Genomic DNA, 16,360 nt, shown 5'->3' on the forward strand with positions numbered 1-16,360 from the left:
AACACAGAGTATTTAGGCTGGCTGATCTGGTTCTCATCTCTTTCTCATTTTAGAATGCTTCACATTATGAAAAAAAAAAAAGTTAAATTAAATAAATATGACAAATCTTATTTCAAAAGGCTTATAAATGATTGTAGTTAACACTGTAGTATTTTCACATTATCCATAAAATCTAAACAGGTCATGTCAACTTGCTTTGAAAGAAAGCAAAACAACATTTGTGCAAATGAGTTTAAATTAATTAAAAAAAACCACACACACACACACACACACACACACACACACACACACACACACACACACACACACACACACACACACACACACACACACAAAAGGCGAAAATCAGTTGAATGAATGAAAACAACATAATCAAAATCAGTGCACTATTGCAGAGAAAAAATATATTCCATTAAATTTCTTTCCCTTTTGTATAGCAACAAAATAGTTTGCACATTTCTCAATGGGAGTATTACACTCAGATGCCAAAGTAACATAAATGTATTCTCTCTCTTAGGACTATTTGGAAAAAGGACACCACAGTGAAAAAGCTTGATTTCTCTGTTCCAGTGTTGTAGCTAAAATTTGGTGTGGTGCTCTTGGAATCTGTAACATAAAGAAGGCTAATTCAGGGTGCATGACTCCTTGTATGGAAGTGACCAACTACATGCGTTCTGCACAGAATGTTTCATTTTGTTAGAAATAATTATTTCTCCTTTAAACTCTAGACTGGAGCACTATTTGCACAGCTGTTAAACTATTCTTAAGAAACCTTATAAACTTTCATGGTCTTGTATAAGCAAATGGTTACTAGTCTTGTAAGTGAAACTGGTAGTGGATATCTGTCTGCAAGGCTAGCACAATGCTAACAGAAGGAGTGGTTTCTTTTTTGCAACATTACTTTCACAGATTATTTAATGTGTTGAGCCAAACTGGTTACTATAATAACCAGATTTATGTGTAGATGAACTTCACTCAGTCAAGTGTTCAGCTCTCTTCTAGCAAGGAGATAGCTAGATATGCCAGTACAAAGGTACACCATTAAGATATTGTTGCTTATACATAAGTAAACTGCCATTATACAACAACCCCCCATTAATATTCCAAAACATGCATGCTGATTGGTCAGCATGCACGTTGTAAATCAGACTTATACTAATGCAAAAAAGTCCAGTTGCCCCGACTTTTTCCATTAGTATAAGTCTTTTTTACAGCAACGGAGAACGCAAGATCTCCGTTGCTTTTTAGACACTGTCTCGCTATGTTAAAGGAGTTTAACATATTGAGACAGCTTTAAAAAAAGTAATGGAGATCTTCCTTTCTCCGTTGCTTTTTTTAAAGCTGTCTCGCTATGTTAAACTCCTTTAACATAGCGAGACACTTTGTAAAAAGCAACTGAGATCTTGCTTTCTCCGTTGCTTCCACCCACAGCTCTGATGTACTGCATAAGCATACGCATGAGCAGCACATCAGAACTGCCGCAGAATACCAGACAGCTCCAGAAGGGCAGCAAGGAGGCATTATACAATGCCATTATTTAAGAAAAGTAAGTATTTTTTTTCTTAAATAATGTCATTGCATAAAAGCAATAACCCACTTTTGGGTGTGGGTAATGCTGGATTTACCCATGGTTGTTTTTGTTTGGCCACTCGGGCTTCGCCCTCATGACCAAACTACACCAACCGTGGGTAAATCCAACATTACCCACTCCCAGGCGTGGGTTATTGCTATATTATTTCATGGAAATCTGATAGTCCTGTCTCCATCTTAAACAGTACAGAGTGCCACTACATAATTCAAATCTGTGTCAGTATAGTACTCCCCACACCTATTATATAATTTTGACAACATAATTGTTTATATTCCCGAATGGTCAGGTGTGTCTCAGTTATATTAAAGATGAATACTCTGTCTTTTAATTGGACTGGATAATGAATTCATATTTAAAGTAAAAAAAATTGTCAGTATGATCTTAAAGCAGTATAAAATCTGTCAATGTGCATTCCATTGATACTCATCTGTCCCTGTAATGTACCCCTTTTAACCCCCATCCTTGTTGGTTATCACATGAAACCTTTTTCATAATATATCAATATATTTACACTGTCAAAAACAGTCCCTGAAACGACTCTCTCCTGGTGGGCCTTATGCTCTTAACCTGCCATGAAAACAAAACATCAGTCTTTGCCAGATTCTTTAATGGCTACTTTAAGTGTACACAATCTGTTTTCAAGAACATCCCTACAACATATTTTGTGCTTTCTAGTCACTCAGAAAGATTAAAGTAAGTGCACGTGTACTTTACACTTTGTGGTAATCTTTACAAATCTCCTTTGATATTTAAGGCTGTGAGAAAATCAGTAGGAAAACTAAAATTAGGAGAAAGATGGTATGAGTTATGCTTTTGTCTGTTCACTCAGAACAGTGCCCACTTAGTGTACATTTCATGTAGATGTTATCCCATGACAAATGTTTAAATAGTTTAAGATTATTATCTCTGTTTCAAAAAACAGACTTATGACACTTTGTGGTATGTAAAATTACACAAATTCATGACAAGAAACATACACCTTCATAGGTTCACTTTTATATCATACCACATGTTTGGAGGTCCCACTGAAAGGGGCCACATGTATGACATATAGAACCTTATGTGTTAGAATGTCAGCATACGAGAATGGTAATAAGATGACCCTGACATGATTCGAACATGCAGCTTTCTGATCAGGAGTCAGACATGCTACCATTGCACCACAAGGTCTGTGCTATAAATTAGTACCACACTAATTGTCCTTATGGGCTATTCCAAGCTCAGCCAATTACCCTATGTGAGAATCAAACCCTGCACCTTGTGCCTATAAGGTGAACACCTTAACCACTATTCCAACCTTCCACCTCAATTTGAAAATCCTCCAAAATCCAACACCAAACAGAATACTGTTGATAACATGGACAAATAAGTAGTACATATGTATTTATTTTATAAGAAGGAGGGGGTCAAGGCCCCAGATTTAATGTTAACCAGTCATCTCAGAGTATGAAACCCATAACACCAATGAATAGAAACTGTGTAGGATACAGCGCTGACCTACCAAAGACATTTCAATAAAAAAAAAAACCTGCTCTCCTATTCCCTTATATCATAGTGAACCATACAAAGCTAAGAACGTGTTATGCAACTTTATTCCTTTCATAATATTTCCCCTTTAAATTACTAGCAATCCAAATGTTTTTACATATCTCTTTATCTTAGCCCTTGCTTTAGTGTAAAATTGTTACCGATTTGTATTAAGGTTTATGCTTTGATCACAAATCAAACATTTCTAAACAAGAACTTTTACTGCTGAATACACATTAAAATGTTTACAGTCTCATAAGACATGAGAACATAGATAAAACAGTCCCTCAGTCTATCTCAAGAAATGATTAATACTTTACATTCAAAGAAAATGAAACCCAAGTGATGCCTAATGGTTCAAAACTGATCTGACTGTAATTATTCACAGTCCCAAACAATGACAACCCTCTCCTCCTCCCATGTAACACTAACACTTGTGAGAGATGCAGCTATTTAGCCAGACTGGAGGCTAAGCTCTCTCAACTCAGGACTGGCAAGACCATGCAGGAGGAGAAGGCAACTACACACACCACAATACCAGTCTCACATAACTCAACCACACCACTGAATCAAACACATAAACACACTAAGACATACTCGGAGGCTCTGAGTAAAAATTTACCTAAACAGCAGAGGCCTCCAAAGCAGACACCCAAGCAACTGCAAACTCAATACACCACACAAACAACAAAATCAGTGTGCAAAGCAGTCACTGCCCTTAAGGCCAAATACAACACCAAACATACTTGTCATAGGTGACTCCATAGTCAGACACACTGATGTCCCACTCACCAGACTGAGTAAGGAGAAGGTCACAGTAAGCTGCCTGTTGGGCGCTAGAATCCGCCACATAACACAAGCACTCAGGTCTCTCAACAGCAGGTACAAGTACGACTCAGTCATTGTCCACGCTGGTGTTAACGACCTGAGACGTACCTCCTTGGACTACATGAAAAGAGACATTGAGGAGCTCTCTGATTATGTAGCCCAGGCAGGTATGACCCTGACCTTGAGCAGTATCCTACCTTCACCTAGAATGATGCCACAATACAGTGATAAGATGATCAGCTTTAATAATTGGCTTAAATTCTGGTGTCATTCAAAGGGGAGCCAATGTCTGTCTGCCTGGGATGAAATGCTGGACAAGCCACGCTGCTTCGCAAGGGACGGCTTGCACCTGTCACCCCTAGGCTTCCGGATATTGGCAAAGGCTCTTGCCACCCCCATAGTGCCTTTTTTAGGCAAGGCTCAAATTCTAAACCTACCACCCTAGAACACAAAAAGTAAAAACTAAGGGTAATGCTGCTCAATGCCAGAAGTCTCAATCTCAAGATGCACGCACTCGAGGCCCTTCTCAGTATGGAGAACATCGATGTCTGTGCTGTGACAGAAACCTGGTTCAAGGCTCCTGAGAGCACCCCAGCACTAGCAGGTTTCACCTCATATCATGTGTTCCGGCCCCAAAATCCGGACAACACCAAGAAAGGAGGGGGGGTGTCCATATTCATAAAGGACACCCACACCTCAAGGTTGGTGGCAACGCACGATGCATCGGAGACCATCCAGGTGCAATTAACCATAGGCAAGACTGCTCTGCAATTTGTAGCATGTTACAGGCCACCCTCTCAAACTCAGGAACCTCACATGGCCTTCCTGAAAACAATGGAGGGATAAATGTATCTCCAAACACCATCATACTAGGTGACTTCAACTACCCTAATATAGACTGGGAACACTACTCAAGCCCAAACACTCTAGCCCAAAGGTTCCTGGAGTTCATAAACTCAAATGCCATGGAACAACTAGTCACCATCCCCACAAGAGGAGAAAACATACTTGATCTCATCATCACGAACATGGGATCACAATGTTCACCGGAAGTATACCCCTCACTGGTGAGATCAGATCATAAACTAATCTCGCTGGAGGTCCTCATCCCGCCCCCACCTGAAATAAAAAGACCACAGTGAAAAACTTCTCAAAAGCCGACTTCACACTTCTAAAAACTAGTGTGGTCTCCTTTAAGGCCCCTGAGCCAGTGGTAAACATTACTCAAACCGCTGAATCACTTACAAATGCCTTCTACCAGCACCTACAGGACTGCATGGATCAGGCAATCCCAAACAAAACTAAGACTCTTTGTACCAAAGGCAAGCGTCCAGTCTGGTGGACCCCAGCCATAAACAAGCTCTACAACAAAAGGAGGAAGCTACTACAAGATAGAGCAAAATCCTTGAAAGGTAAGACACCTTTGATCATTATAAGTAAAAAACTAAGAGCTCTCATAAAATCATCCAAGGCAAATTTTGAGAGAAAAATCGCCAAGGACTCAAAAGACAATCATAAGGCCTTCTTTAGCTATGTTAGAAACCTAGGAGGAAACTCCCAGATATGCTCAGAATTAGTTCAAAATGATGTGAAGATTACTGAACCTACACACATTGCCAACATACTGGCTGACAGGTTCAGTGCAAACTTCTCCCCCCCAAAAGGAGAGATATCTATACCAGAGGATTGTAGCCCCCCAAACATCTCCAACGCCCAGGTGAGAACTGCTCTCTCCAAAGCAAAAAACACAGCATCCATGGGACCGGATGGTGTCCCCGGCTGTGTGCTCCACGAACTCAATGAGGAATTAAACCCGCAGTTAAGACAGCTGTTTAATCTTAGCCTCACCTCAGGATACGTACCCAAGGAGTGGCGCACGGCGACTATGGTCCCACTTCACAAGGGCGGTGCCTCCACCGACCCTGGAAATTACCGTCCCATTAGCTTGACAAGCCTTATCTGCAAAGCCATGGAGAGGATCATAATGGAACTCATAAATAAAGACATAGGGAACTTGCAGACTTTGGATCCAACCTAGTTTGGCTTTGTCAAAGGCAGATCATGCCTTTTAAACTTGGTTGACTTTTTCGAGACAGTCACCAAGGCCATTGATGAGGAAAGGCAGTCCATACAGCCTACCTTGACCTGGCAAAGGCCTTCACACAATACCCCACTCAGGTATCATCGAAAAACTCATCAGCTTGAATGTAAACCCATACATCACAAGATGGGTTGCAAACTGGCTAAGTGACAGAACCCACAGGGTCAGAGTTGCTGGAGCCATGTCAGACTCAAAGCCTGTCACAAGTGGTGTCCCACAGGGCTCAGTCCTGGGTCCACTCTTGTTCGGCATCTACTTTTCTGAAGTACAAGCAAACACAGGAGGGTTATGGCTGACAAAGTTTGCAGATGACTGCAAACTGGCGCCATAGTCCAAAACACATCTGACACAGATATCCTTCAGAAGGGCCTCACAGAAACGGATAACTGGTGCCAGAGCCATGGCCTAAAGTTAAATGCCAAGAAATGCATAGTCATACCCTTCGGGAAAAACAAGGTTACCCCTAGCTACCATATAGGTGGCAATCCACTGAGCACAGAAGAAGTCATCAGGGATCTGGGGACCCAGGTTGACAGTAGCCTTTCGTTTGACACTCATGTTGCTAAAGTAGTTAGGAAAACCTTCTACATTGCCCACCTGATCATGAAGGGATTCACATCTAGATCAAGGGAGGTCATTGTCCCCTTGTACTCATCACTCATTAGACCTATGATTGAGTACAATGCCCCATTCGAAATGTATCTGACCCAACACCTGCAGCAGCTGGAAAGGCCCCAAAAGTTCCTCACCAAAAGGATAAAGGGTCTCAAAAATATGTCTTATGCTGCCCGACTGAAAGTACTCCAGCTCTATTCAGTCTCATACCGCTTGCTCAGAGGTGACCTGTGCCTGACATATAAGGCCATGTCAAACCCTGATTTGATGAATATGCTTCACCTCAAAAAATCTAGATCCCTCAGAACCACAAGGGCAGGAGACTTAAACATTGACACGGTTATTAATAGAACGTGCTGGAGGGACAGATTCATCACCCAGAGACTCCCTATGCTGTGGAACAAAATCCCGGTACATGTGAGGCAGAGCACCTCGCTGGCCTTGTTCAAGAGGAATCTTGACCAATGGATAGGGGATCGCAGATATACCCCAGGGATTACTTCAGTGTCACTGCTTGACAGAGGCACAGCAAAATAATAGGCATAGTTTTATTCAAACTAAAGGGGTGGCGAAAGCCAAATAACTATGGGCTAGGCTTATAAATGCCCTTGGGCAGATAGCCTAGTATGAACCTATGAACCTATGACTAAAATGGCATATACACATTACATAGTGACACCAAAACAAGCTGTATAACATGCATAATACTCTGCTGAGAAACGAAAGAGTCATTGTTCAACCTGTAAGAAAAATTGTATCTTTGCAAGGGAATTATGGTACATTGCAGAGCAAAAGAAAAAAAAATCCACATTGCATGTAACACTCACACTTCAAATTGGAGTTTACATTTATTATGCTTTCAACAAAAGGTAACCACAGAGCACTTGTACTATCTCTGTCAACCCAAGATCATTTTGCTCAGCTTATTGTAACATTATCTCTTTTAATTGGTTTCACTAATGTTGCTCTTTCTAAGATGGCTATATTTGTTTTGAAAGGATGAAATGGTTCAATGCTCCGATTCTTCTGTGCATAATGGAATTGCTGTTCATCTCTACCAGTTATTGCACGCTTCTCCCTGGTCTAGTGCAGGTTTTGCACACACTGGCTGTTTGTATTTTTTAAATATTATAAACAGCCTCTGCAGGTCAAGAAATGTCTTTACTCCTAAGCAGTTAAAAAAAAACTTGTATACAGTAGGGTGCAACAGATGAAACATCTGATTTTTTAAAACTAACTGTACTGCAGGTATGATGCTGCATCTCTTCCTTAATGCGGTTGCAGAATGAGCTGGGTTTGTAAATATTCTTGTAGCGTCATGACTGAGCTGTTTGGCCTCCTCCTACAAACTAGGAGCTGCTCTTTTGAGCAGCAAAAATTCAAAGTACATCAGTTTTCCTTGAGGATCTTGCCCCTGTACTGTCTATCCAGACTCAAAGTACGGTGGGCTCGCTAGCTTCAGCTCATTCTCATTTTCCCCAGAGTACAAAGACAAAAACTTTTTAATGAAGCCCATACAGTCTGCTAATTCCACCCACCCAGGGATGCCATTTAGTCTTAAAAATGTTCTTCTGGGTTGATCGTCATCTGCAAGTTACTCCATGAGATCATTCCTCACCTCTGGTTCCTGGCGACTCATTCCAAGCATTATATGCATTAGAACTAATGTACTAAGCAATCATAATATTAAATACAATATTAAACACACACTTGCCAATATCAGTAAGCTATGATTCTTTCTTAAAGAACTCTGTTTCATAATTCATTAATGTGAACAGAGATTTTTCACCTTTGTTAAAGACATGCAGCTTAGTATCGTATCAATCTGCTACTCCCATTCCTAAATTTTCTGTCTCACCACTCATTTATCTAACTGGTCACCAATTAGTAAAAGAGAGATCAAGTGAAAATTCTCCCACTAAAAAAGCCATCATGCACCATCTCAATAATTCTCTTTTTCCAAAAAATCTTTACTCAAACATCATAAACAGAAGCTTCCTGAATATAACAATGGACATATTAATCTGCTAAATACTACTCATCCAAGATCAGTTCTAAAATGCACTTTTAAGATAACGGTGTCTCCAATATTTGAAAAATATTTGATTACATCTCCAAAAAACACTTGCTATCAGATTCTCAATGTATCTTTGAAGCAAGACATGGGGCTCATTCCCAAAAGACTTGCTCTCAGTGTAAGTGACCACTTACACTAAGGGCAGGTCTTTTGGAATCTGGCCCTGTTGTAAGCCAGTTTATTGATAGGCCTTACACCAAAGTAAGTCACTTACACTGAGAACAAGTCTTGGAATCAGGGCAGACTTACACTGAGAGTAGCTCTTTTGGAATCTGTCTCTTGGTGTGGAAACTACTTCTCAAATAAAATGAACACATCTGCATCAATATGAACTCTAGTAATATATTTGCAGCTATATTCATACCCTTATGTTATTTAAAACATTCCATAAGACAAACTAGTCACCTCTGGCATTTTGCTTACTTTGGCCTTGTGGTTCACAAATTGCTTAACCAATTGGACTTAATGTAACTTTCTTTCAGCACATTAACACTTCATCACTAATATATTGCAGGCCTCTGTACCAAGCCCCTGTTTAACATAATGACATGGGGGCTTACTTTAAAGATTTGGAACTCATTTATTATGTTACTGAAACTGTTGTGTTATCACCCAACGAAATTATTATCCAGGCTAAACTCCCACCTGTTTATTTCTACCCATGTCTAGAAATAATGCCTTATGTTAAAATATAGAACTTTTTAAAATGTTTTTTCTCATCACTAACTCATATCATGACTGTTCCATGGCTATAGCTGATGAAGGATGAATTCACTTTTATAACTGCCTCCTTAATATCAATCATCTTCATTTGTTTGCATGGGGCTAAAATTTATATTTCTGTTAGCTTTAGAAATCATGTTTAGTAGGTTTCTGAACAATGTCATCTATTATTAAAATTTGCTTTTCATTAGGTCTTAATATGTGTTTAGACTATTCTGTATGATTTAATGTATTTTTCCAATGTGCAAGCAAATCACTTCTGACTTGCCCTCCCTTCTCCGCCTGCAGTTCAAGTTAATAGGTTGAATTTTGGACCCCTAATAACTCATACCATTTAATTTCATAGTAGTATTTATAAGAATTAGTAGTTGATGGATAATTGTGCTTTTTATTCCAGCACACATTTTATGGACTTTACATTTGCACAGAAAAAAATTTGTACAGGAAAAAAAAAATCTGTCTAGCAGGTCTAGTAGACAGAATATTTGGTAACACAATCTTTTGATAGTATGGCTTTAGTCTAGATGTAAAAAATATATAATTCCAGTAATGGATCTACAGTCATATTAAATATTGTATTCAATTCTTTAAACTGAATTAATTTAAAAATAAACTTATAAAGACTAGAAAGTTTGAATATAGTGACGCCTTAGATAAATATTTAAACCTACAACTGCACTGTAACTTACAATATAAGACAAGGAATGACTAGAATTTTAAAATGTGCAGTTACTGGTTAAAGTGTACTTTGAAATTTAAAAAGAAGTGCAAATGCTGTTGCACTTTGAAGTACATATAGGATGGCAATGAATAGATAGAAAGTTATAAAATATGCCAGAACACTTTAAGTGACTTTCTCAGGATAAGATATGATGGAAATAAAGGTTGCGGGAATCAAACCTGTAAAACAAGCAGAAGCTCACTACAGCTCATAGACTTAATTGTCTATGCTAACTACCAGACTATAGCATCTGGGCTGGGTGGCATGAAGCTACTGTTTGTTTTGTAGCTGGTTTGCCAAGTTTTAGTTTCATTTGAATTTTAGCGGCTATCCTTGCTATTAGTATTAATCTGTTTGCAGCTCTTGTATAGTCATCCATTACATTCAGTTTTACATGGTGTGCTCACAGTTTGAATAGTACTTCATATTTCTAATACTTTGTACTATTTCAGTGTGATATTACTTACTTATATGCCCTACTTCATTTTTGTGAGAAAGCTCAAGGCTTAAACTAATAAGTTATTATTATCCACTTGTTCAGGATTTGGGAACTTATGTGGACAGTGACCTAACTTTTGAGCAACATGTGTCTATTGTTGTAAGAAAGTCCTTCTATATTGTACAGCTTATAAACAAAGGGATTGTGTCTAGATTTGGGGGTGTCATTGTTGCCCTTTACTCAACCCTCATTAGGCCAGTCATGCCCCCTTTGGTATGTATCTGTCCAGACACATGGAACAACAGTGGCAGCCACAGAGATACCTAACAAAAAGGATACAAGGCTCAAGCAACACGTCCTGTATGGACGGACTCAAAGCCTTGTCACTGTGCATTGTATCTTACAGACTGCTAAGAAGTGATCAGTGTCTGCCATACAAGGCATCCTTCAACCCATTACTGATGGATTTACTGCACATCAGCAAGTCAAATGGCATTAGAAATACTTGGTCTAGGGATCTGAATCTATTCTGCAACATCAACAGAATGGTTTGGAAGGACTGGTGTATTTTGCATAGACTACCATTGCTATGGAACAGACTTTGAATCCATATAAAACAAAGTTCCTCGCTGTTCATTTTCAAGTGCAACTTAAAACTAAGGATGGGAAACAGAAAATTTACCCTAAACATTGCTGTTTGTACTGCAAATGGACAGATGGAGCTCCTAATGTTTTATCCCATGCATGGGTCCCCTCAAATTATCTATGGTACGATTCCAGTTATTCTCGTTAGGGGTAATATATACAATTATTGACCTTGAGATGGGAAAGGCCAAAGGTTATTTCAAGCACAAAAAGGAAACGGGGCTTGGCTTAAAATGGTCCACAAGGGCAGGTAGCCTAGTACTTACCTATGAACTTATATTTGACTAGTTTTCAAATCCATCTTCTTAACTAATGCAAAAATGCTAATGAGTTTCTGCTGTGTAGCACCACAAAGTGATGAGATTTTAGGCTTTAAAAGATATATCTCTTTCAAGCTCTGCAAATTGTGAATAACCAAAGAAATCATGTTATAACATTTAATGTCACTATACAGATTCAAAATGTTTGGAAGCAATGAAAGAAGATGCACACTTACTGGCTGGGATACTGCTGCTCCAACCTGTGAACGTAAGTACAACCATAAAGTTTTGTTTCATTGTGTCTTAACAATGGATACAAGAATATATCTTATAGCACATTCTTATTAAATTGTGAACACTTACATCAGTTTTGGATAGGAAATGTTCTTTTTATGAGCCCCATCAAGGTACTATTAATTAGCAAGAGATTAGTATAGGAGGCCCCTCCCCCTAGTTCTATGCTTAATGAAATGTTTTTGGCTTTATGTGAACCAGAAATCCCTTCTCCCTATCATTTCTGGACACCATTTGTTGATGATATTTTGAGTGTGTTTCTTTTGTGTCAAAACTAATAAAGTCTGCCAGAAAAAGCAAATGGCATGCAATGGCATTCTTCATGCCCTGTTCATTGTGTCCCAGATTGCATCACCACTAGCTGACCAGCTCCTACTACTTTTATTCAGTCACCAAAAATATGCAGATCAAGAGTGCGTAAAACATATCTTATCTTAAAAACTATTGCCACAAAGCAGACCAGGTTGGAGGAGGACTGAAGCTTAATCTTCAATGTTCCTAAATTCAAACGCTGAGCCTCTTATGAAGCATTGCAAGAGTTTGCTGAGAATAATAGGGTACTTATATACACTTTTGTAAAATCATTGGTGCAGTGCACCCTTAAATGCCTCTAGACTTCCACCTTTTCTACTGGCACTCTATTCCATAGTTTACCAGTTCTGCTATGAAATGATCTTGTCCCTATAGTATTGTTATAAGGAGGATAGTTCAGAAATAAGCAGTTGTTTGAGTTTGCCATAACATGAACCCTAAATAAAATCCCTAGTATCGCTGCTATTATGTCATCATTCATACATTTATAGTTCAGAATTTCCTTTTTCCAGTCTAGATATAACTGAACACAATGACCACTTTTAGCCTGTCCTCATAATACAGGTACTTAACTCTAGTGATTTGTCTAGTAAAATACTTTTGGATGGCTTCCAGCCTGTAGTACTGAGATTAAACTTTGGATTTAGGGGTTTCAGAATAGAAGTCCTCGGAAACTGATTGTAAAGAAAAAGATGAAAATAAGGAAAAAAAAAACAGAGAGAAGAAAAAAAAAGAGTAAAAGAGCAAAGAAAAAGACAAAAGCAAAATTGGTATATTGGAGAAGTGCTGTTTTCCCCGTTAAGTGATAGTGCACACGAGGACACAGGATGGGGCCAACATATTGTACCACCAATGGAATGGGAAGGCTTCAGCAATGCTAGTAATAAACATCAGTAGCAGGATCTACACCCATGTTACCTGGCCCAGTAATGCTAGGGAGCAGGTGAATTAAACAACAGGTTTAGCTTTTAGCAAGCTGCTTGGACCTTAGGCTAGAATATTAAAAAGAGGAGGATTTTTTTTTTACAAAGTTTATTTTAGAAATATTTTGTTAAAGGGTTAAATTGGGTGAACCTTGTGGACCCTTTTCAACCATGATACTATGATCCAATGACAAGGAAAAAGGCACGCACTTTATGCCTGGGCAACTAGGAGTAGATTATGAACATGACCATTATGTTTTGAGAGGGGAAAGGGAGTACTTTTAGCAGTAAGTGAAGAACATGCAGGCTCCATGCAGTTCAGATCAAATTCTGGATCCTACAGTTATGCAGAAGCCACATTAAAAACTTTACTACCTCATGTCCAAATGGGAATGCCTGAGACCAAAGTCCCAGTCATCTGTTTAAGTGTTGACAATTTTATATGGAATTGCAGTATATAAAAGTACTCTAGACTAGTAATTAAAAGTCCTCAGAAAAGTGGTATTACAGGTGCAAAAGACAGATAATAAAAAAAAAATAAACTATTTAATCTTGCAAAACCTCAACAGGTGATAATCTAAATGTACAAAAATGAAAAAATCAACTGTTACTTTTCAATATGTTGTGGTACACCTTCCAGTGTGCATGGTCCTCATTCACTCCCCAAGCCTCCAATTCCATTTCATGTAAGATCACACGAAGTTCACATTCCCTCTAAGGTCACACAAAGTTCATATTTCGCTCTACTCTTAATTTATCATACTAGCCTCAATGTCAGATAGCTAACTGCACCAAAGCAAGAGGTGACAGACTCAAGCTTCATAAATGGATGAATGCACTTAAATACACAGAACATTCAAAGAGTCAGTAAAACAATACTCAATAAATCAATGTTCCCAGCAGTATGATGAATAGAGTGTGGTTATACACAAAAAAAAACAAATGATATTTATAGTGCTAATTACTACTGAGAAAAGAGCGGGGGAGGGGTAGATTACAATTCCTCAAATGCAGGCTACACAAGGTGCCATGACATAACACAGACAAAATTACAGATTAGGGTTGGGGAACTTGAATATGCATAGGGCAGCACCAGTGGAAAGAGGATGAGTGAGAGGAATGAAAGTGAAAAAAAATGCTGAGTTGGTAGGTGAGACAATGGAAGAGGTCAAACACTTAACAGGCAGTAAAGGTAAGGTAGACTGAATAACAGTCCAGGTATATGAAACAAGGGAAAACAATGGCAGGAGGAAGGGAGGGGAGCAAGATAGGGGAAAGGGAGTGCCCAAAACCTCCACCTACACATAATCAGGGTGCACGGCTTCCGGCTACACATAATCAGGGTGCACGGCTTCCGGCTACACATAATCAGCTGGTACGGCTTCCGGCTACACATAATCAGGGTGCACGGCTTCCACCTACCCATAATCAAAGCATAAGGCTTCCACCTATGCATAAGTGGGTTGCACAGCTTTCACCTACCCATAACCAGAGCATAAGGCTGCCACCTATGCATAACTGGGTTGCACAGCTTCCACCTACACATAATCACGGTGCACGGCTTTCACCTACACATAATCAGGGTGCATGGCTTCCACCTACACATAATCAGGGTGCACGGCTTCCACCTACCCATAATCAAAGCATAATTTTTCCACCTATGCATAAGTGGGTTGCACAGCTTCCATCTATGCATAACTGGATTGCACAGCTTCCACCTACACGTAATCAGGGTACACGGCTTCTGCCTACACATAATCAGCTGGCACGGCTTCCACCTACACAAAATCGGGGTGCACAGGTTTTATCAAGACACAATGGGGTGTACAGTTTAATTGAGTCACAGTGAGGTGCACAGCTTCCATGTAGACACAGGGGGTGCACAACTTTCAAGTATACTTAGCAGATTGCACAGCATTTACCAATACATAAGGGTGCATGGCTTCCCCAACATACAGCGGGGTGCACAATTTCTACCAAGACAAAGAAGGGTGCTCTTCCTGTACTTATATATAGCAGGGTGCACAGATTTCACCTATGTATATGGTACATAGCTTGAACCTACAGAAAACAGGGTGTCTGTGCTGCTCTTGTACACCTTCTGCCATGTTTTATATTTTTGCAAGTTTCTATAGTACCATAAATGTGAAAGATGCAAAGCCTAGCATACTGCTTTCCCTGTTGACATATCCTTCCAATGGAATCATATATTCTATCACCCCAATATGTGCAATCAAATCTGACTATGCATATGTATGTGTGTGTATGTATGCATGTGCATGCGTCCGTATACACACACACACACACACACACACACACACACACACACACACACACATGAACATGGTTCCCATAATGGTTTGATTTCCAAACCCCAAGCTCAATGCTTAATGCAGTGAAGTACTGCTGGATGGACATCCTGTTATGCTGCTTGCTGTTCCTCCCATGTATTCACTTTTATTGGCTGTGAACAGCCGTGAAGCATCATCATTGTATGGTATAAATGTACAATGCATTGAACGTGTTCAGTAAACCACAAATTTCACAATGCCCCACATGACTCACATATTGTCAGGTATGAGTGTGTGTACATAAATAACAGTCACAGCTGCACTGCGTGATGTATGATGCATTGAACATATTCAGTACACTGTACATTTCCCAGAGCCTCACAACTCACATATTGTCCTGTTTGAGTATCTGTACAGATTTGCGTATTGTCATGTATGAGAGTTTGTACATGAACGCTCATAACCATACTGCATGAAGCACAATGCCATGAACATGTTCAGTACAACATACATTTCACTATGCCTTATGACACATGTATGAAAGTTTGTACAGATTTCCATACTGTCACATATGACTTTGTATATGAATAACACTCATAATCATACTGCATGAAGCACAATGCCCCATGACTCATATAGTGTTACACATGAGAGTCTGTACATGAATAACAGTCTCAGAGCCTCATGACTTATATATTGTCCTGTATGAGCATCTGTACAGACATGCATACCGTCATGTATGAGAGTCTGTACATGAGTAACACTCAGAGCTGTAATGGATGATGTACAATGCATTGAACGTGTTCAGTACACCATAGATTTCACAAATGCTCCAGATGACTCTCATATTGTCACTTATGAGAGTCTGTACATGAATAATTTGGCATGCAAGGTACACAATGATAAATCTGTCAGTGCTTTAGAACTTCTATTAGTTTATGTTTTCTCGCAGCTTCTTAATCTTTTCAATGTATTATTATACTAAATGTACATTTAAGAATGTCATCAAACAA

The 16,360-nt window shown here is 39.3% G+C and overlaps 1 protein-coding gene and 1 non-coding gene across 2 annotated transcripts in view; one reads left to right on the forward strand and one right to left on the reverse strand.

Moving 5' to 3' along the window:
• The window catches only part of LOC122806222 (complement receptor type 1-like), a 424,151-nt gene that overhangs the window by 230,333 nt on the left and 177,458 nt on the right, over positions 1-16,360 (forward strand). Inside the window, exon 9 of the mRNA XM_044076465.1 lies at positions 11,722-11,795. Within this exon, the coding sequence (XP_043932400.1) occupies positions 11,722-11,795 (74 nt within the window). The remainder of the gene's footprint in view (positions 1-11,721; positions 11,796-16,360) is intronic.
• On the reverse strand, positions 2,690-2,761 carry TRNAR-CCU. Its single transcript has one exon. It is a non-coding gene; the product is annotated as a tRNA-Arg (tRNA).

This window comes from Protopterus annectens, chromosome 7.part0, assembly GCF_019279795.1.
Source record: "Protopterus annectens isolate FY-2018-M chromosome 7.part0, PAN1.0, whole genome shotgun sequence".
In the NCBI taxonomy this organism is placed as follows: domain Eukaryota; kingdom Metazoa; phylum Chordata; order Ceratodontiformes; family Protopteridae; genus Protopterus; species Protopterus annectens.